General features: G+C 41.3%; 1 protein-coding gene across 1 annotated transcript in view; it reads left to right on the top strand.

Annotated features, from left to right (window-relative positions):
* The first annotated feature begins 1405 nt into the window (after positions 1–1405).
* tbc1d19 (TBC1 domain family, member 19) overlaps positions 1406–23727 on the top strand; it is a 136444-nt gene continuing 114122 nt past the window's right edge. The window contains exons 1-3 of the mRNA XM_073064869.1: positions 1406–1613; positions 9853–9925; positions 22396–22441. Coding sequence (XP_072920970.1) covers positions 1485–1613; positions 9853–9925; positions 22396–22441 — 248 coding nt within the window. The 5' untranslated portion in view covers positions 1406–1484. The remainder of the gene's footprint in view (positions 1614–9852; positions 9926–22395; positions 22442–23727) is intronic.

The following is a 23727-nucleotide window of genomic DNA, read 5'->3' as shown; positions in this document are numbered from 1 at the left end:
GAGGCTCTTTTACCTTTTTCCTGATGGCTGCAGTGAGAAGAGAGCATGACTTGGGTGATGGTGAGTGCTTAAACTGTGATGGACTGGGCCACATCTGCTACTGTTTGTAGGATTTTGTGTTCAAGTCATTAGTGTTTACATGCAGGTCCTCTGAAATGATAACACTGAGGAAATTAATGTTGCTGGTCATCGTCACCTCTGATTCTTCAAAGTGGACTAGCTCTTGAACACCACTCTTTAACTTAATAATCAGCTCCTGACATTGAGTAAGAGGTTTTTGTTGTGGCACCACTCAGCCAGATTTTAAATTTCCCTCCCATATGCTGATTTGTCACCACCTTTGGTTCAGCCAATGGCAGTGCTGTTTTCAGCAAAGTTATACATGGCTTTGGAGCTGTGCTTCCCCACACAGTCATAAGTGAGTAGAGCAGGGGACTAAGACACAGCCTTGAGGTGTACCTGTGCTGATGGATAATGTAGAGATGTTGTTGTCAATCCGAACTGAGTGGGGTCTGCAAGTGAGGAAAGAAAAGATACAATTGCACAATGAAGTATTGAGGCTTATTGATTAGCTTTGAGGGAATGCTGAGCGGTAGTCAATAAAGAGTATCCCGATGTAGGCACCATTGCTGTCCAGATATCCCAGGGTTGAATGAAGAGCCAATGAGATGGCACTTGCTGTGGACCTGTTGCCCCGGTAGGCAAACTGGAGCGGATCCAATTCGCCTGTCAGAGTCAAAATGTTTCGTCACCAACCTCTCAAAACATTAGTGCTACTGGATGATAGTCATCGAAACAGGTTATCACGTTCTCCTTCGGCTCCGGTATTAAGCGAAGTCTGGTTGAAGCAGCTGGCTACCTCAGACTGCCTAAGCGAGAGGTTAAATATTTGTGAACACTCCAGCCAGTTGATCAGCACAGGCCTTTTGTACTTGACCAAGTATTCCGTTGGGCCAGATGCTTTTCGTGGGTTCACCCAATGACGACTGCCTTTCGTTTAATAAATGAATAACAACAGGGGAAAATAGCGGCTAATTGTTTCTTTGCACCACACTTTTCTGATCTGTAGAATTATTGCAAGGTAAGATTGACGAGTTGATAGGCTTGCAACGTGGTTCTTGTGAACAACCAATGGGACTACGCTAACTGTATTAAAGTGCAGTATTAAAAAAATACAGCATAAACAAGCGGTAACAGAGGACACTTGCCCCTCGAAATGGTACGCAGGGCGGGGCGACTCCTGCGACAGAGGCGGGGAGTTAGTTGCTGGGCGATGGTGGGCGGGCCATTCGTTTGTAGTAGGGCAACGCTGATTGTTTAGTTACTGGATGGTGCCGGGCAATTGGCTGGTTGGTGGCCAGATGACGGCGAGCCGGAGAGTTGATTGGTTGTTGCCGGGCGACGGCGGGCAATTGATTGGATGCTCGATTGATCCGAGACCCGGCCGGTCGGCGACGGGGCTGCGTTCTCTTCTGGAGCTGAGGATGGAGCCGGAATCGGAGCTGGAAGAGGAATCGAAGCTGAAACAGCGGCAGTTGTCGGTCACCATTGCTCGAATTGTGCAACGCCTACGGGGATCACAGCTCCATTCGGAGCTGGAACGGGAGGCGAGGGTGAGTGCCGGGACACGGGGATGGATGACTGCTGTCAGGGCCCATGCAGGCCTGGTTGAACCCAGATCTGTCTTGAACCTTGACGGGAAGATAAATACTCGGTGACAATACTGTCGGTGTGGAACAGAAAAATCGAGGGAAGCTCCAATTCGTTATCCTTGCAGCGATGCTTTGGTCGACAGCACCTGTCACCTAACAATGCAGTGTTGTTGAATGCTGCTGTCTGTCATATCGCGCTGCACTAGATGTTGTCTCCTTAAGTCTAGAGGAAGGGCGCGTGTGTGCTTAGGAAGAAAGAGCCGAATTTTTGAGACTCTCCTTGCTTATTGAGAACTGGTTAGTCTGTCCTTTGCATTGGATGGTCGGGACCTCCTTTGTCCTTGTCATGTATCCTTTTCCCATTGAGGATTAATTGATGCTCCATGTTACGATATGGCCCATGCAACCAATTTACGTGATTGCGGTTGTATTTGTCTGCTCTTTACATTTTCGTTAGATGGCTGTTTATTGGTTTCTAGGGCTGATTCTCATTGGCATTCTCTCTTTTTCCCTCTCCCATCGAGCAGAAGATACCTCCTTCCTTTCCAGTCCTCAGGAAGGGTCTCAGGCCGAAACGTTTGTTGCCCTCCATAGATGCTGCCTGACTTGCTAAGTTCCTCCAACAATTTTTGTACTGAATGCACTGGATTTCCAGCATCTGCAGGATCTTGTGTTTATGTTGTAGAAGCCTGAAAACACCGCCAGGCTCAGGGACAGCTTCCATCCTCCTGTAGGATAAGATGGACTCTTGATAGTCTACCTGGTTAGGACCTTGTACCTATTGTCTATCTGCACTGCACTTTTTCTGTAACTGTAACACTATTCTGCAATCTGTCATTGTCTTGTGCTATCTCAATGCACTGTTGTAATGAATTGATTGGTGTGAATGATTAACAGGGCAAGTTTTTCCACTGTACCTAGGTGCATGTGACAATATTATACCAATTTACTAATTTAAATTGGCATCTGAGATCGAATAATAGACAGAATTGAGTCTATTACAGTTTAACAAATAAATGGCAGAGGAGGGTTGCCACCTATACAGTTTGAGCTTGAAGACTTAAGAACATTTATACTTTAGTTGAATAATTCCAAAATCAGGACGCTAAATTTTGCTAACATCAGAAATATTAGATTTACAACACACGCACTGCTTAGTATTGAGGCCAGAAAGTTCCTCTTTAGCCTCATCTGACCACAAGAACTTCAACCACATCTTTACAGTACCTTCTATGTGACTCTTTGCAAAGTCTTTACGGGCAAGGATATGCTCTTTTCTTTAGCAGTACATGTGGAGTAAATCTAATACTCTGCACTAGCCAGGTAACACTATCTCTACTGTAAAGTATGCTGTGGGGATGCTTTTCAGCAGCAGGGACTGGAAATCTGGTCAGGATTGATGGGAAGATGAATGCTGCTAAATACAGAGGGATCCCGGATAAAAGCCTGTGCCTCTGCCAGAAAGCTTAACCTATGGAGGAAGTTGGTCTTTCAGCAGGTGTCCCAAGTGAAATGCAAATGATGCATTACTGAGCAGTTTATTGATCTCTAAATGCCATTTGATAGCACCGTTAGTGATATCTTCCATAATCTTGCTTGCCTGACTTTGATTTTGAATTGACTATCTAGGCTACAAGATTATCAGAAGTCACAGATTTTGAAGTCTAGTCTAGAGAAATATTTAATTTCAAGCATTGGATTCTCTGCTGCTAGGATACTAGGATTATGTGCACATTGAATAATTTTATTGTTAATGTATTTGTGTTTACAATTTTAAATATTGTTTCGAATATATTTGTAGGGATTCAAAATAATTGGTGTGTCCTCTTGCTAGCGTTGCTTGGGTTTGTTTAGTCATTCAGAATGAGTTGAGATGTACTTTCTGAATTAAGAGACCATAAGACATGGGGGCTGAATTAGGCTATTTGGCACTTCAAGTCTGCTCCCCCGTTCCACAATAGGAAGCATCAGCTCCTCATCCATGTTATCTAGGCCTTTCAATATTCAATAGTTTCAATGAGATTCCCTTTCAATATTCTTCTAAGCTCCAGCAAGTACAGGCCCAAAGTCATCGAACAGTCCTCACATGTAACCTTTTCATTTCTCAAATTATTCTTGTGTACCTCCTCTGGTCCCTTTCCAATGCCAGCACATCTTATCTCAGATAAGGAGCACAGAACTGCTCACAGGACTCCATGCAGTCTGATCAATGCCTTATTGAGACTCAGCATTACATCCTCACTCTTATATTCTAGTCCTCTTGAAGTGAATGCTAACATTGCATTTGCCTTCCTTACCATAAACTCAACCAGTAAGTTAACCTTCCGGGTATCCTGCACAAGGACTCTCAAGTCCATTTGCACCTCTGTTTTTTAATTTTTTTGAAACTTCTTCCTGTTTAGAAAATAGTCAGTGCCTTTATTCCTTCTACCAAAGTGCATGACCGTACATTTCCCAACATGATATTCCTTCTGCCACTTCTTTGCCCATTCTTCCAATCCATCTAAGTCCTTCTGCAGACTCCCTGCTTCTTCAACACTACCTATTACTTCACCTATCTTTGGATCATAACTTGGCCCCAAAGTCATCATTTCCGTCATCCAAATCATTGTCATGAAATGCAAGAAGAAGCAGTCCCAATACTGACCCCTGTAGAACACCACTAGTCACTGGCAGTGAACCAAAAAAGGCCCATAGCAAACACAAGGAAATCTGCAGATGCTGGAAATTCAAGCAACACACACAAAATGCTGGTGGAATGCAGCAGGCCAGGCAGCATCTATAGGGAGAAGTCCTGACGAAGGGTCTTAGCCCGAAACGTCGACAATGCTTCTCCCTATAGATGCTACCTGGCCTCCTGTGTTCCACCAGCATTTTGTGTGTGTTGCTTGAAGGCCCTTTTTATTCCTGCTCTCTGTCTCCTGCCAGTCAGCCAATATTCTATCCATGCTAATATCTTTCCTATACTGTAATACCATGGACTCTTATCTTGTTAAGCAGCCATATGTGTGGTACTTCATCAAAGACTTGCTGAAAATCAAAGTAAATAACATCCACTGACTCTCCTTTGTCTAACCTACCTGTTATTTCCTCATTGAATTTCAACAGATTTGTCAGTCAAGATTCCCCCTTGAGGAAACCATGTTGACTTTTGACTATTTTATCATGTGGCTCCAAGTACAGTGAAAACTTATTTTTTATAATGGATTCAAATCTTCACAACCACTGAAGACGGGCAAATGAGCTAATAATTTCCTTTCTTCTGCCTCCCTCCCCTCTTGAAGAGTGGAGTGACATTTGCAATTTTCCAGTCCTCTCGAACCATTTCAGAAACTACCACTCCACAATCCCTTCGGCTACTCCTTTAGAACCCTGGGGTGTAGTCCAGCTGGTGTAGGTGACTTGTCTAACTTCAGACCTTTCAGCTTCCCAAGTGCCTTCACCTTAGTAATAACAACTACACTCACTTGTACTTCCTGACACTCTTGAATATCTGGCATATTGCACGCTGTCGGAGCAGTGCTGCCAGGATAATCAAGGACAAGACCCACCCAGCCAACACACTTTTTGTCCCACTTCCCTCTGGGAGAAGGTTCAGGAGCATGAAGATTTGTACAGCCAGATTTGGGAACAGCTTCTTTCCAACCGTGATAAGACTGCTGAACAGATCCTGACCTGGATCTGGACCGTACCTTCCAAATATCTGGACCTGACTTGCACTACCTTACTTTCCCTTTTCTATTTTCTAATTATGATTTATAATTTAAATTTTTATTATATTTACTTTGGTTTGTACTTAAAGGAGCATGAAGCGCAGAAACAAATACACTGTGATGATTGTACGCTCTAGTATCAATTGTTTGGTGACAATAAAGTATATTGCTAGAGCCTTCCACAGTGAAGACTGAAGCAAAATACTTATTAAATTCGTCCGCCATTTCTTTGTTCCCTATTACTACCTCTCCTGCATCATTTTCCAGTGGTCCAATATCCACTGTCACCTCTCTTTTACTCTATATAATCTGAAAAAAACTTTTTGTATCCTCTTTTATTTTGTTGACAATTGTGTCTTTCTGTTTCATCTTTTCTCTCCTTTTGGCATTTTTTAGTTGCCTTCTGTTGGTTTTTAAAAGCTTCCCAATCCTCTAACTTCCCCTGAATTTTGCTAAATTATATGCCCTCTGTTTGCTTTAATGGTGTATTGACTTCCCTTGTCAGCCACAGTTGTCTCATTCTCCCTTTAGGATGCAGCTATCCTGTGCCTTCAAAAACGCTAGGCATTGATATTCTGCTATCATCCCTGCCAATCGACTTTGCCCAGCTCCTCTCTCATGCCTCTGTAGTTCCCTTTACTCCACTGTAATACTGATACATCTAACTTTAGGTTCTCCCTCTCAAACTGCAGGGTGAATTCTATTATATTATGATAATTCCATCCCAAGGGTTTTTTTTAAACCTTAAGCTCCCTATTCAATTCTGGTTTATTATACAGCACCCAATTCAGAATTGCCTTTCCCTTAGTGGGCTCAACCACAAGCTACTCTAAAAAGCCATCTCAAAGGCATTTTACAAATTCCCTCACTTAGAATGCAGCGTCAACCTGATTCTCCCAATTTATCTGCATATTGAAATCCCCTATTACTATTGTAACATTACCATTTTTACATGTCTTTTCTATCTTCCATTGTAATTTGTATCTTACATCCTAGCTACTATTGAAAGGCCTGGATACAGCTCTTATCAGGGTCTTTTTACCCTTGCAGTTTCTTAATTTTTCTCACAATTAATGTCAGGTATTCCTTGGTCCTAACATATAGGTTAAACAGTTTCTCCTGTGGAAGTTTTGTTTTGCCTCTGTTTTGTCCTAACATTTGCATCTTGCAGCACATCATAGGATGGATGTATCTTTTGCTGGTTGACCTGTGCATTGCAATTTGGCTCTTAAAAAAAAATGTAGCACTTGCCTTTCACTTGCACAGGTTTATTCCTTTGTGGCAGAAATATCTCATGTTTGCCCTGAAGAGATGGTGGAATTTGTAGCTTTGCATGTTCTTTTAAATCTACATTATGTATACCTACATTTTAACTGCATTTATTAATTTTAATCCTTATGCTAATGACTACCTTATTTCAGTTGTCAAGGGTCTTGAGATCTGTTATTCTCTTTCAAACTTTATAGCAATGTCATATATGCCTTTCTCTGTTTTAAGACTTGTCTCTTCACCCTGTGTGATTAAGTAATAAACAAAATTTGGCTCTAAGTACTTTCTGTGAAGTACACCAGAAAGTTTTAAGTAAATATATAGTGTGTGGAACTTTACAAACCCGTTTCTTAAAATAACAGGAGGAGCTGTGAGGTCAACCCACACAAAATGCTGGAGGAGCTTAGCAGGTCATACAGCATCCATGGTAATGAATCAACAGTCAACATCTCGGGCCGAATCTCTCCATCAGGACTGGAAAGGAAGGGGGAAGATGCCAGAATAAGAAGGTGGTAGGAGAGGGGAAGGAGTACAAGCTAGAAGGTGATAGGTGAAGCCAGGTGGGTGGGGGAGGGGTGGCTGAAGTAAGAAGCTAGGATGTGATAATTGGAAAAGACAAGGTCTGAAGAAGAAGGAATCTGATAGGAGAGGAGAGTGGACCATGGGAGAAAGGGAAAGGGAAGGGGCACCAGGGGGAGGTGATAGGCAGTTGAAGAGACAAGACCAGAGTGGCAAATAGAAGAAGAGGAAAGTGGCAGGGGAAAAATTGCCGGAAATTGGAGAAATCAATGTTCATGCCATCAGGTTGGAGGCTACCCAGGAGGATGAGGTATTGCTCTTCCAACCTGAGAGTGGCCTCTTCGTGACAGAAGAGGAAACCATGTCTGAGGGACTTTAGTAAAAAATATTTAAAAATTTGTTCTGTGTTCTTTTCTGATTCAGCATAGCATTCACTCATGTATTCCCAAACAAAGGAGATGGGCACAAGTGCTAAATGCTGTAAGAAATCACTTTATTAGAGTTATTCAAAGTATGCAATACAGAGAGAAAGGTAAATGATTACTGAAGTAGCAGTATAGAAAACAAATAGTTCTTATTGTCCATTCAATGAGCTGGTCTGCATAATTATGGAGGGGCACCACAGATCCAACAACCTTTCACGCAGTCCTTTCTTTCCAACATGCTTGACGTCCTTGTCCCTATCTCCACTAGCACTGGTCGTGACGCAGCCCAAGAGAAGATTCCCACCCTTGAACAAAGAAATTGCCCCTTTTTATACTGTTCAAAACCAGTTTTATCTCTCATAACCTTCGGCCTAGACACAGACTACTCAAACTTAGAGACAACAGGTGTGTAATGCAGAAAACATTCTTCACTGGTATTTAATCTTAATTACTTGTATTCAAAATAGAGTCAAACCATTGGTCAATAAGGGGGGGAGGAGCCATTACAGCAGTCCAAGATGATACCATTTTGTCTTTTGATCAAACTTTTTAACTGAGCGTGGACCAAGGAGGTGTCACATTTAACTTTTTCTTTACTGGAACAGAAGTGGCCTGCAGTTGGATAAACAGGGATTAATCAAAGTGAGATCCTTCCTGACTAATTAAATAAATTTTTTTAGGAGCTGATTAAGTTACCTTTGGGGTAGTGTGGTTGATATAGTCTATGTAACTTCAGTAAAACTTTTGACAAGGTCTCAAGTGGGAGACTGATCCAGAAGTTCCTTTAAATATGGCAAAAACACCACATTTGAGTTTGCTGACAACACTACTATTGTTGGCCAAGTCAAAGGTGGTGACGATTCAGCATATAGGAGGAATATTGAAAATCTGATTGATTGATTGATGCCACAGCAACAACCTCTCATCCAATGTCAGTAAAAACCAAACAGATGATAATTGACTACAGGCGGAAGGAATTGGGAGTCTATAAGTCAGTCCCTGTAAGAGGATTGGAGGAGGAGAAGGTCAAAATCTTTAAATTCTGTGGCATTACCATATTAAAGGATCTATCCTGGGTTCAGCCTGCAAGTACCATTACAAAGAAGGCACAGTAATGTCTCTACTTTCTTAGAAGTTTGTGCAGGTTTGGCATGTCAGCTAAAACTCCGATGAATGTCTGTAGATGCACGGTGGAGAGTATCCTGACTATTTGCAACACAGCCTGGTATGGAAACACTAATGTCCAAGAATGGAAAAGCCTACAGAAATTGGTGGATAAAGCTCAGTCCATCATAGGAAAAGCCCTTCCCACCACTGGGCACATCCACAAGGAACACTGCCATAAAAAAGCATCATCAAGGACACCCACCATCCAGGCCATGCTCTCTTTTTGCTGCAGCCATTGGGAAGGAGGAACAGGAGCCTTAAGTCCCACATCACTAGGTTCAGTAACAGTTATTACCCTTCAACCATCAGGCACCTGAACCAGTGTAGATAGCTTTATTCACTTCAACATTGAACTGATCACTGAACACAACCTATAGATTCATTTTGAAGGACTCTACAACTCATGTTCTCAGTTTTATTTATTTATTTTTATTATTATATATATAACTGTTGTTTGCTGAGTGTTTGGAGTATAATAGCAATAAATAATTAAGAGTGTAAATGACATTGACTTACATGCTTCCAATATCATTATCAAATCAAGGCTGTTCTCTGACTTTAGTGCTGTTTTCCTACTCTTTTTCCATAACCTTTGATTCTCTTAATAAATAGAAATTTTTAATTTGAGTCTTTACTGACTCAACTTTCACAGGCCTCTGGGATGGAGAATTCCAAAAATTCACCACTATCTGAATTTCTCTTAATTTCATTTGCAAATAGTTTACCAGCCCTTTTTTAAAAAAAAAATCTAATCCATGGTTCTTAACTGGTTAACCAGGGAAACAATATACCTGCATTCACTCTGTTGAACCCCAGAATACTGCTCATTTTTCTAAACTACTGGCTGTTTACTCAGTCTTTCCACATAGGTTAGTAGATGGTCTCATGAATTTTTATAGCACACTTTCAATGGCACATATATTCTATTTTTAGTTCTTGGAATCAAAACTTTGCACAATTCTTCAGGTGGGATTTCACCCAGGCTATATAATTGTATGACTTTTATATTTATATTATCTTAATCCTGACTAAACAGTTTCTCACTTGTTAATGTTTACTGTATCTCACACTGGAAGTTCTCACACCGTATCTCTGTCTTGCTTGCAGACAAGCCTACATAAATCTGAGGTGCGGGTTGAATCTTTGAAGGAGGATCTGAAGGAATTCTTGCGGAAATCAGGTAAAACAATACAACTTTCAACTTGAATTTCTTAAATCTGAACAGATATTTAATGAAATAACAGTAGAAAATGTAGTACAGGTTGAGCACCCCCTATCCAAAATGCTTGGGTCATAAGTGTTTCAGATTTTGGAATATTTGCATCTATAATAAGATACCTGTGGATGGACCAAAGTCTGAACACAAAATCCATTTACTTTGCATATATAGCTTATGTCCAGCTGGTGTGAAGCTCAGAGTGACTAGTCCACAGTTGGAGCACAGTCTGACATGATAGAACTGGGTCTTTCATAGACTGTCTTAGTTGAAAGACCTCCCTCGACTGTGTCTGTTACCGGGTTCCAGCACTGCAATTTCAAACAGCCATCTGTTTCACAACAACTATGATGGCACGAGGGGTAGTTTTATATAATATTTTAAATTATTTTGCGTATGAAACAATTACCTTCAATTTTCAGTTTTTTGTGATAGATATTTGCTTGTTTCATGTTCAGCATACTGTTAAGCGGCATATATTCACTCCAATGCTGATGAACCCACTGTTTCAGTACAGGACCTTCATTTTTCATTTTATGCAGTATTTTTCCGTTCTTCATTGCATATCTTCTCAGAACCCCCATCCATTGCCAGCAATCTCATAGTTCCCTTACCCTGCATTGCTTGCTTCTACCTCCTACCCAAGATCCACAAATCTGACTGTCTGGGTAGGCCCATTGTCTGTGCCAGCTCCTGCCCCTCTGAACATGCATACTCATACCTTGACTCCATTCTATCCCCCTTGGTTCAGTCTCTTCCCACCTACATCTGCGATACTTCTTATGCTCTCGATCTCCTCAGTAACTTTCAATTCCCTGGCCACCTCATTGTCACTGTAGAAGTCCAGTCCGTATATACTTCTATCCTCCATCAAGAAGGCCTTAAAGCTCTCCGTTTCTTTCTCAATAAAAGAATCAACCAGTTCCCCTCCCCCAACACCCTCCTCTGTCTGGCAGAACTGGCCCTCACCCTCAACAATTTCTCTTTTGGTTCCTCCCATTTTCTCCAGACTTGAGGATTAGCCATGGGAACACACTTGAGCCCCAGCTATGCCTGCCTTTTCATTGGCTACAAAGAACAATCCATGTTCCAAAACTTCCCCAGTAATGCTCCCTAACTCTTTCTCTGCTGCTTTGACAACTGCATTGGTGCTGCTTCTTGCACCCATGTTGAATTCATCAATTTCATCAACTTTGTTTGAATTTTCACCTTGCCCTTAAATTCACTTGGTCCATTTCTGCCACCTCCCTCCCTTTTCTCAATCTCTCTGTCTCCATCTCTGGAGACAAGCTGTCAACCAACATCTTTTATAAACCTGTTTCCCATGGCTATCTCAACTATACCTCTTCCCACTCTAGTCTCCTGTAAAAATGTAATTCCCGTTTCTCAGTTTCTTCATCTCCACTGCATCTGTTCCCAGGATGAGGATTTCCTTTCCAGGATATCAATGTCCTCCTACTTCACAGAATGGGGATTTTCTTCCTCCAACATTGATGTTGCCCTCACTCGCATCTCCTGCATTTCCCGGACATCTGCACTCACCGCCGTCTTCCTGCCATCTTAACGGTGATAGAGTTCCTCTTGTCCTTATCAACCACCCCATGAGCCTCCGTACATCTTTACCTTTGCACATTTTTACCTTTCTCCCCACTCTCTGTTTTCCACAGCGATCGCTCCTTCTGCATTTCCCTTGTTCATTCATCCCTCCTTACTAATCTCCCTCCTAGCACTTACCCCTACAAGTGGCCGAAGAACATCTGCCCATTCACTTTGTCCCACAGCTCCACAGTCCTTCCAGATGTGACCAGACACACATAGAAAGGTTTAACTAATTAGATAGATAGATAGATAGATACTTTATTCATCCCCATGGGGAAATTCAACTGTTTTTTAAACATACTAAAAACAAAATGCTAGCAATTAATTCAAAAATTGATTAATATTATAAAATCACTAATATGAATTTATCTTTTCACTCAAGATAAGTTACCTCTACAGCCCACCCCTACTTTGATGAATGGATTGTGTTACATGGTGAGGATAGTTGGGTAGCAGGTGGAGATGCATCTCTACCAAAGGAGATGTAAAGCGCTTCTTCCCTCCGTTAGCCTGCAGGTTACCCATGGGAAAGGTGTAGCACCTGTCTAGTGCCGTGATCAGAGTCACGTGAAGCCATGGGAACAGGTGGTGGATAGTTGTATGAGCGGTTGGTGCATATCGCGAGTCCTGGTTATGCGACAACAGATAATTTATGAAGAGTATTGATAGTGGCTGGGGTCACCCATCTTGTAAAGCCACTGCCCAGAAGAAGGCACTGGCAAACTATATTTGTGGAAAAATTTGCCAAGAATAATCATGGTCATGGAAAAGTGGGGATAAATGTGAGGTGCCTTAACCATTTCATCTCAGTAATTTGTTCTGTACCTAGTGCTCAGTTCGAGGTTAGATGAGCTGGCATCTGACCTGTAGTTCTTTCCTGACTCATGCATTGCAGTGTTCAGGCATGGAAATCAGGGAAAAGCTGATCCATGATCTATTGACAGGCTGTTCTTTGAAGAATTGGTGACCGATCAGTACATTGTAGGCCAATATGTTTTGGAACATTTGTCAGAAGACAGGATACTGAATTTACTGATAAGCAATAAACTAAAACTAGTAATCTACTGAAAGGCTATAGTGACCATAACTAAGTCTAGTAATGAAGAAGGGAGAGTTAAGAATCAATATTTAGAATGTTAATAAGGCAAACAAAGTTAGTGATCAGACAAATTTGACAACAGTTAATTAGGGTGAACTGTTAAGGAGTAAGTCTAAATGTTGGAAAATACATGGGAGCAAACAGGCAAGAACAAACACATCCAGAGTATTTATGACAAAAGAGATACAGTACAGAGAAAAGCAAAACAAGAAAAAACCCAGCAATATTGGAAAACAAATGAGTTTGCAGATGTTGGGATTTGAAACAAAAACAGAGATGTTGGAAGAAATGAGCAAATAAAGCAGTATTTGTGGAAAAAGAAACCAGTTAATATTTCAGATCAAAGGCTCTTGCACAGAACTGAGAAAGAGAGAACGCAAGTTGGTCTGAGTTGCACAAGGTCGTGGGGAAGCAATGGGTGGGTCAAAGGGAATGGGTAATCGGGTAAAGTAATGTTGACAGCAATTGAATGGAGAGTTTGTTTGTGTAATGTGTTACTAATGTATTGACACATTTCGTGTTTTCTGTTCAACTGGGACATACTGAGCATGCCAGAATACACAAATGCCATTGATACAAATTGTTATACAAATTGAAAGAAAGTGAGCTATCTGAAGTTGGAGAATTCATTGTTGAGTCCAGTAGGCTGAAGCATTTCCAGCATGCGGTATTGTTCCTACAACTTGGGCATCTTTGCAATGGGGAGGAGGCTACAAATAAAAAGGTTAGATTAGGAATAGAATGGTGAATTAAAGAGGGAGCAACTGGAAGCTGAGGATCACTCCTGTGGACTGAGCACAGTCCTCTGCACAGGAGTCACTCAGTCTGAATTTGGTTACCCCAATTTAGAGGGCCTATATTGTGATCACAGAATACAGTAAACTAGATTAGAAAGCATGCCATTGAAGGAAAAGGAATGATTGTAGGAAGGAAAAAGGTGAAAGGTCAGGGGTTGTATCTCCTGTGGTTGCATGAGAAGGTATCATGGACAGGGAATAAGGGACATTCCTGGAATTCATGGAATGAACAGACAGTGCTAAATATAGAAGCAGAGGAGACATACCTTTGAATGTGAAAGCTGGTGTTAGAAGGTGAATGAGAAGGACATTCTTCAGTCATCTGTCTTCACCGGTGAAGAGTTCCTTGAAAAAGAGTCTTTCTCAAGAAAAGGACCACATACTGCTTTGTAAATACAGTGGATTTTGGTTAATTGGAACACATCAGGACCAGTACGTTTTGGCCCAATTAAGTGGCTGCCTCAATTAGCTAAAGTTTCATGGAAATAGTTAAAAAGGTATATTAAAAAAGGGCAATCTGTCATTTAACTGAGTAACAATTATGTATTTATCTGAAATACAGAACAAATTGGATCACTAACAATACTACACAGTACTATAAAGCTGTGTATTAGTCCCTTATAGTTATCAGCAGAGGAACTCATTCAGTGTATGGTGTTGCGTTCTTTTGATTGACTGTAAATGAATAAGATCAGCACAGACACCTAGTGTGGATAATGGACTGCCTTCATACAATTCTTTTGATGATTGCATCCTCCAAATCTTCATTTTCATTGTAACATTCAAGATAATTGTCGATACCTTCAAATCCTTCATAGGTCCTAACTTGCTGAAGTAGTGAAATTTGTTTCATTTTCACTCTTGGCCATTTCTAGCTTCTCTAAGTCTGAAAGCTTGAAACTGTAGTGAATTGTCTTTTTGCTTATTTTTCGCCAACTACCAGTTACAAAAATCACTGCTTTTTGAACAGAAGTGCATGCAACTGCCGTTATTTAAAAACTGTTCATTCTAAAGCACTCTTAAGGGCCACACAAATGCATGCGACTGACTCTAATTAGAAACTGTTTAGCAAGTCTCCTGCCTCGATTAAATTACATAGTGTCTCAAATAAATAAGGGGAATCCTGGCTATTTTCTTGATTAGTTTTTGTTCTTTGACCGATGGCCCGATTAACTGGAATCCACTGTACAAGGAAGAGTCTGGTTGATTACTAAAGAACCAGAGGGAAAGTGAATTCTGAAATATGAAGCAAAACAAATATCTGCAAAGCATTGACGTGGCAATGTAAAAAAGGAATGTGGAATTGTTATGCAGGTGCATAAATAGCAAAAGGGTGACACAAGACTGTGTCGAGGTTATTAGGGGCAGAATGAGATCTTGGTCATGACTGATAAGGTCTTAAATAAGACTTTTGCATTTGCCTTCACCAGGGAAAACTGTGATTTCACACTAGTATTGAAGGAAGAGTTATTTGAGACACCAGACACATTAAAATTTGTATCATGGAGGTATTAGAAAAGTTGGCTAAACTTAAAGTTAGTAAATTGCTAGGACCAGATAGATATGTCCTAGATTCGTAAAGAAGTATGGATGGAAGTTGTTGGGGTACTGACCACCATCTTCCAATGCTTTTTTAAATATAGGATGGAAGTATGTGCAAAATAGTCTGTTACTGTCTTGTTCAGAAAAAGGTAAAAAGGAATAACAAGAAGCCCAGCAACCACAAGCCAGTCAGTTTAAACTTAGTCATGAGAAAAAACCCAGCATGGAGTTGTGTAGTGTTTAACCAATTTCATTGAGTTTTTTGATGAAGTAACAGACAGTCAATGAAGGTAATGCAGTTGATGTGTACATTAACTTCCAGAGGCCTTTTGGTAAGGTGACAGCAAAGTTGAGGCATATGACATAAAAGGGATATTAATAGCAGTAAATAAAGTTGGTAAAGTAACAGATTACACAAGGCTTTGGCGAATGATTGTTTCTTAGACTGTGGAAGGTGATCCCAGAGATTGGTGTTAGAGCTATTATGATTTTTTTTAATCTATGCTGATGATATGGATTTGTTACAATTTCAAAATTTGGAGAGCAGCAGTATTGTGAATTGTGAAGGAGACAATAAAAGATTGTAGCAAATGTCATCATGCATTCCAGCAACAATGTAGCATCCCCACAGTTTTCAGTACAATGACACAAGATACAATAACAACAGCAACAAAACACAACAGAAAATCAAGCCTCTTTCCTCCCTTTCACTCACACACACATACGTACAGGCCTGACTAGGCCTCCAACCTCCAATGACTGATGGTCATTGGGTCTCTGACTTGCAGTGGACTTCCAGACCTAGGGCTTCAGCTATTGGGTCTCGACTTCCTTATTCTTTGGACTTTGCCATTTGGGCGTCAATCTTGTAGGATCCCAGGATTTTCTGATGACAGGACCCTGAATTCTGGACTTGCTGAACTTAGGGGTCATCAGCCCTCTTGCCTCCTGCCTGCATGGACCTCCAACCCTAGGACCCACTGACTTAGGGGCACTTGCTGACCCAGGGGTTCTCCGGGCCTCATCCTTGTTGGTGTTCATTCTCAGCACTTGTCAATTTGGCATTCATCCACAGGGGTTGTTGGACCTGGACTCCCAGTCTGATTTTAACTCCCCCCACATCCCTGTCCCTAAACACTAAACTAACACATTCTGTTTCCAAAACAATCTGTACAAGCCTAAAACAAAGTTTGTGCCACAATCTTGATGGACATTGTAGCTTGGCACTATCTTGACCAGAAACTTAGCAAGTGGTAAGGAAGACAAATCTACATTGTCCTTTATTAAACAACATGCACAAATTACTAGAGAAACTCAGCTTTTCAGGCAGGTAGTCATTCTTGCTGAGTTGCTGAGTTCTTCGATCATTTTTAATGTGTGTTGCTCAAGATTTCCAGCATCTGCAGAATCTCTTGTGTCTCATTGTTATCCCTTTTTGGTTGTTATAGTTGTTCACTGTACTAGCGTGTCCATGCCCGGAGGACTTTGCGTAATTTTAGCCCCACTTGTTTCAGAGAAGATATACTGTCATTGGACGTAGTCCAAAAGAGTTTTACCAGCCATTTTCCTGAGATGAGACAGTTGCCCTTTCATAAGTGGGTAAAGAAATTAGATTTATATTCTTTGGATTTTCAAAGAATGAGGTGTGATTTTATTGAAACATTCACATCCTTCAGGGCCCTGATAACGTAGAGGTTGTGACGTTTCCACCAAAGTGAGAATCTTGAATGAAAGGACTCAGTTACAAAATTTGGTGATGATGGGGATGCACATCGTTTTAAACTGACGTGGATAGAAATGAGGATGGTGCATCTCTGGAATTCTGTACCCCAGAAGTTGTGTAGGCTAAAAAAAACTGGCATATTGAAAAAGGAAGTAGATACAGTTTTGAAAGATCAGGGATTGAGGGCTATGGAGAACTGTCACAGAAGAGATGAGGCCTGGGATAGATCAGCCATGATCATTTTGAATGGAGGTGAGGCTTAAGGAATAACAACCTATTCTTGCTCCTGTTTTCTTTAGTTCTGTTGTAACCGCTCCAAGAACTTGTGAAATGCGTGGTACAATGGTAAACCTGTACTTAAACCTGAATGCAAAGGCTGCATTCTGCCTGAGTAACCCAGGTCAAAATATTGAGGTAAGAGCAACATCATAACCAATCAAAAAGCTTCCAGAAATGTTAAAGAAGATAAAAAAAAAATACTCCATAAATCAAGAACGGTAATGTAAAAACACAAAATGCTGGCAGAACTCAGCAGGCCAGACAGCATCTATGGGAGGAGGTAATGACGACGTTTCAGGCCGAAACCCTGCATCAGGAGTCATTGTTCAAAACTAGAGGAGTAAATCCACCAGAGCTTGTTCATGTGAGGGACCAGTGTTTAGGGAGGACAAGGATACAGTTATTTAGAGAGGCTGAGTTGCCCTGAGGTGGAGTTTGAAGCAGAGGGTGGGGAATAGCACTGGGTGATGAATATTCCACAGACAATATTGCCTCGTGGGTGTTGTTCCTATGAAAATCAGAACAACAGTGTAGTGGTCTGCGATAATGTCATGGTTACCAATGATATTATTTGTAAGTTCTGGAGAGGGATGCTGATAAATTGTTGATTTCCTAGCAGAAACCCTGAGGAATGTACAAAAGTTGCTTAAGTTTGGCTACAGTATTCATGACCTTACATAAGATGATACTGGGGCATTTTGTCTTGCCCTTTGAAAATGCCTATGGGGACAAAGTTATGGAGTCATTCAAGGGTGAAAATTCAAGTTAGAAGCAGAGAAGTGGTTATGGATTGAGATGAAAGTGGGGAAGTACTTAAGTGGAGAAAATAATTTATAGGAGAAAACAAGATGATACCTCTTGTTTTCAAGTTTAGAATTAAGAGCCACACTCTGAACTCTTAACTTTTAATTCTTAATTCTTAACTCTTAATACAGTCATTCTGCAGTACTGAATGACTACAGATCAAAAGCTTGGCCAAAAATCTATTTGAATAAACTAACCAAACATCACGATGGCTTTCCCATTCTCCTCTTTTAAGAGAAATTATTTTGAGGCCCATCTGTACTTGGTTTCATATGCATGGTTATCTAGCTGGTCTTGTTCAAATTACATCTTTATTTTTAGAATGCACCAACTTGCGTCAATCTCTATATGACTAAACCAATTCCCATGATTAAGAAAGGTGGCATTTTGTAATCTGAGTCCTGTTCATAATTCATTGAAAGACATACTGTATGCAAGAGAAACCAAAATATTTTGTATGACATGTTTTTCTTGTTTTGTTATGATAAGGTGTCAGGTTGTAATTTAAACAACTTGTTGACATTTGTAAGTTTCGGAAATTGATATCCTCCTTGTTTTCAAGAGCTGGGGAAAATGACCTGTCAAAGTGGATCAGTTTCCTTGTCCACTTTCAACCCACTTTAACTGACGAAGGTGCCTTTGTCTTCCATAATTTTCAATTCATCAATTCTTCAATTTTTAAAAAAATAAAGTTTATCTTTTCAGCATTCCATTAACTACTTTTCAAGGACGTTATTGTGCAAATATAGTTGATTCTGGTTAATTGGGACACATTGGGACCAGTACATTTTGGCCCAATTAAATGAAGTTTCATGAAAATATTTTAAAATATTTAAAAAAAGACAAACTACCACTTAACTGAGTAATAAATTATGTATTTAAATGAAATACTACAGTACTGTGCGTATACCAATATTACTGCAGTACAATAAAACTGTTTTAGTTCCTAATAAATCTTGATAGAGGAATTCATCCATATGTGCTTCTGTGTTCTTGGCAGTGTGGAGGATCAGAGGGATCTTGGGGTCCGAGTCCATAGGATACTCAGAGTAGCTGACTCTGTGGTTAAGAAGGCGTACGGTGTACTGGCCTTCATCGATCGTGGAATTGAATTTAGGAGCCGAGAGGTAATGTTGCAGCTATATAGGACCCTGGTCAGACTCCACTTGGAGTACTGTGCTCAGTTCTGATCGCCTCACTACAGGAAGGATGTGGAAACCATAGAAAGGGTGCAGAGGAGATTTACAAGGATGTTGCCTGGATTGGGGAGCATGCCTTATGAGAATAGGTTGAGTGAACACGACTTTTTCTCCTTGGAGTGACGGAGGATGAAAAGTGACCTGATAGAGGTGTATAAGATGATGAGATGCATTGATCATGTGGATAGTCAGAGGCTTTTTCTCAGGGCTGAAATGGTTGTCACAAGAGGACACAGGTTTAAGGGGCTGGGGAGTAGGTACAGAGGAGATGTCAGGGGTAAGGTTTTTACTCAGAGTGCATGGAATGGGTAGCGGGCAACGGTGGTGGAGGTGGATACAATCGGGTCTTTTAAGAGACTTTTGGATGGGTACATGGAGCTTAGAAAAATAGAGGGCTGTGGGTAAGCCTAGTAATTTCTGAGGTAGGGACATGTTCGGCACAACTTTGTGGGCCAAGGGGCCTGTATTGTGCTGTAGGTTTTCTATGTTTTTATGATTGGCCATAAATGAACAAACTAACTCAGAAACCTAGCTTCCTGCATGAAGTAGTATCAAAAGTCATTGCTTTTTAATTTGGCATCGGTCGGCCTGAATGGATAACATAATACAAACAGATGCAACTGATGCTATTTAAAAACCGTTTGCTGTATCACATTGTGGTGTCTAAAGATAACAAGTGCAAGCAACTAACACTAGTTAGAAACTTGCATCTTCCAAATCTATATTTTTATTGTAACATTCAGGATGATTGTTGATGCCTTCAAATTGTTCATAGTTCTTAATTTACTGAAGTAGTGAAATTGTTTCGTTTTTGCTCCTGGCTGTATCTTGCATCTCCAAGCCTGAATGTTTGAAACTGCAATGACCCTAGCAGTTTTGAATTGTCTTAGTGTTTATTTCTCACCAACTATCAATAACAAAAATTATTGCTTTTTGAGAACAAACACATGCAGCTGGCGCTATTTTAAAAACTGTTCACTCTAATGTGTAGCATCTAATTGTCACACAAATGCACTCAACAGATGCTAGGTAGAAACTCCCCCTCCCCCTCCTCCTCCTCCCACTTTGAAATCTCTTACTATCTCTTTTTTCCATTAGTCCTGACGAAGGGTCTCGACCCGGAATGTGGACTGTACTTCTTCCTATAGATGATGCCTAGCCTGCTGCGTTCCACCAGCATTTTGTGTGTGTTGCTTGAATTTCCAGCATCTGCAGATTTCCTCGTGGCAACAGTCTCCTGTCCCATTTAAGTGGCATAGTGTCCCAAATAAATGAAAAAAAATCCCGGCTATTTTCTCGATTAGTTTTTGTTTTTTAAGAGTTGTCCCAAGTAAGCAGCGGCCCCAATTAACTGATGGCCTAATTAACTGGAATACACTGTACTTGCTATATTGTGGAAACGCATACACAGAAAAAGTCCATTGCATGGCACTTATTTTCAGTGCAATTCAATTAAAATTGTATTTAAACAAGCGAACTTGTGACCATTTCTAGATACAATCATGTCAGTTACAAAACTCTGCTGAGCACTTTTGATCATGAGACTGTTATGTGGCCGTAACCAGAAATGGCCAAGATGATGTCAGTCCTTGTGCATTTGGCTGACTTTATCTTGTGGTGGACTGTAATGGGGTACTCCTGTAGAATATGGACTTAGTGGTGTAGCGCTAACATGGGAAACAGCAATTTAAATGCTATTACTGATAATCTACTCATCAGTGTTCTTTCCCTACTCCCACTGCCCCCTCCCCCACCAACTCCAATTACCTTTCTGCCCATAAAAAAACAGAACAAATCCAGTTGGCTAATTACTGCTCAGTCAGTTTACTTGCAAACAGAAGTCTTTACTGACAATGCTATGAAGTTGCAGTTACACCAATGATCTTCTCACCAGTGTCAGAAGTGAGGAGAGAGTGACTGCTGTTGGAGTGTAAGCCATGGTAAAACTAAAACCAGTGGGTCTCAAAGGGGAAAATGCCCCAATTGATGGAGACATTTGCTGCACCAAAGAAGATTGTTCTAGTTGTTGGAGATCATCCCAACCACAGGACAATTTGAACATAATGCTTTCTGGGCAAAGCACCCCATATGATTGATGTGGCCAGTATCTTAAGCGTGTATTCTCTGTCCTGCTGTGACATTGAACTACAGCGTGCTGCAGTTTTGTACTCCCCTATCATCAGGAAGGACGGGAGCAGGCATGTAGGAATGCCAGCAGCTGCAGTGCCATTTGCACTTGGAGCTATATTGCCATTTCTTCACTATTGCTAGGTCTAAATCCTGCAACACCCTGTTAGACATGTTTACCAGAATGACTGCAGTTGTTTAAGAAGGAGATTTATCATTCAAACCAATGTGGAGATAAAAGGCTAGTAATGGCTGCATCCTTTAAAAATGGGGGAGAAAAGGGATACCAAAGGGCTGGCAGGATACTTGGTAGTGTGGAGGAGCAGAGGGATCTGGGGTTACATGTCCACAGATCCCTGAAAGTTGCCTCACAGGTAGATAGGGTAGTAAAGAAAGCTTATGGGTTGTTAGCTTTCATAAGTTGAGGGATAGATTTTAAGAGTCGCGAGGTGATGATGCTGCTCTATAAAACTCTGGTTAGGCCACACTTGGAGTACTGTGTCCAGTTCTGGTCGCCTCACTATAGGAAGGATGTGGAAGCATTGCAAAGGGTACAGAGGAGATTTACCAGGAAGCTGCCTGGTTTAGAGAGTATGGATTATGATCAGAGATTAAGGGAGCTAGGGCTTTACTCTTTGGAGAGAAGGAGGATGAGAGGAGACATGATAGAGGTGTACAATATATTAAGAGGAATAGACAGAGTGGACGGCCAGCGTCTCTTCCCCAGGGCACCACTGCTCAGTACAAGAGGACATGGCTTTAAGGTAAGGGGTGGGAAGTTCAAGGGGGATATTAGAGGAAGGTTTTTTACTCGGAGAGTGGTTGGTGCGTGGAATGCACTGACTGAGTCAGTGGTGGAGGCAGATACACTAGTGAAGATTAAGAGAGTACTAGACAGGTATATGGAGGAATTTAAGGTGGGGGATTATATAGGAGGCAGGGTTTAAGGGTCGACACAAGATTGTGGGCCGAAGGGCCTGTACTGTGTTGTACCTTTCTGTGTTCTAACTGCTTTTTTCCATTTGTTAAACTCTTTGCTGCACAATATTTGAATTTGGGAGTAACACTCAGCTTTTAAATCTACATATCTGTTTCCAAATTTTAGTTCTCTGAGTTTAATTTTATGAATTTAAATATTAGAATCACCTTCCTTTATTGTTCTAGATTTTATCCTGTGTGTTTTCTTTAAGTGTGTAGAGGTAAAAGGAGGAAATTACAGTGTTCCTAAGTACAGTTACATCAATTTGTTTTGCTTATTTTTACAGGCTGGGAAAAGAAGCTGCAGAATGCTGTCTATCGTGAGCTCAATGTGTAAGTTTTTAAAAATGTGCTATAACCTGCTTTGTGCTTGTTGGCTTCTGCCCTTATTTGTATGCCTTAAAATTGTTGCTATTTTTAAAAACAAATTTACACATTTTTTTCAGTCTTTGGCTTATGTGTACGTTTCACTTTACATTATAGTATTGTCAGTTGTCACCAATGGTCAAAGAGTGGATTGGAATTTTCCCCATTTTAAAAAAGCCTTTGAGGTGAATATGAAATACATAAAACTAATTTGAGTTTATCTTTTACTTTTTATCGTTGCTTTCTTAATGTTGCATCTCAACAACTGTTTGGATCTTGAATTCAATTGAGTGTGAAATTGAGTATTGGTTTTGTATGTAAGTGTGCATTACAGTGTTCTGGATCAGTTCTGGATTGAGCATTCTCTGCATGTTGTAGGAATATAGCCTAAACTTGATGAACTAATGTTGGTGCTTAACATACACATTGTGGCGACCCACTTTCTGCGCAGGTGAACCGGCTCACAACTAACCAGCGCGCGGGGGGAGACTTTGGTAATGCACCTCTGACGTCAATTCTGCCCGGAGAGGGCGGGCGCTAGGGATTAAATGCCAGCGCCGCGAAGTTTGAATAAACTAGTCTCAAAACGACTTACCGACTGCGTGTTGTTATTTCAGCGCTGTGTGTAGCACATCGCTACATTGGTGACCCCGACGGTCCAAACGGGATTTGGACCAAAGATGACCGACTCTTCATCTGTTCATGCAGTTTCGCTAAAATGCCGACTTTCTGGACGCTGGGACCACGCGTGTGGTTTAGCCAAGCAGAAGCCCAGTTCCAGATTTGGCAGATATCCTCTGATTCCACGTGTTACTACCACGTGGTGAGCGCCCTTGACCAGCAGACGGCCGCCCAGGTTGCGGATTTCATACAGTCGCCCCCGGAAGAAGGCAAATACGAAGCATTCAAAGCGCTGCTCATTGGGATCTTTGGCCTCTCACGGCGTGAGCGGGGTGCCCGCCTGCTTCACCTGGACGGTTTGGGAGGCAGACTGTCGTCAGCATTGATGAACGAGATGCTGGCCCTGGCTGACGGACACAAGCCCTGCCTCATGTTCGAGTAAGCGTTCCTAGAGCAACTGACCGAGGACATACATCTGCTGCTGGCCGACGCAGATTTCAGCGATTCCCCAGAAGGTGGCGGCCCGGGCAGATGTGCTGTGGAAAGCCAAGAGGGAGAGCATGGCATCCGTCGGTCAGATTACCAGGTCATGCGCCCAACAGTGGACCAGACCAGGCCCAGCAGGGGGGCAC

The sequence above is a fragment of the Hemitrygon akajei genome, chromosome 13 (genome assembly GCF_048418815.1).
Source record: "Hemitrygon akajei chromosome 13, sHemAka1.3, whole genome shotgun sequence".
Classification (NCBI taxonomy): Eukaryota; Metazoa; Chordata; class Chondrichthyes; order Myliobatiformes; family Dasyatidae; genus Hemitrygon; species Hemitrygon akajei.
This window is presented reverse-complemented; position numbering and strand designations above follow the sequence as displayed.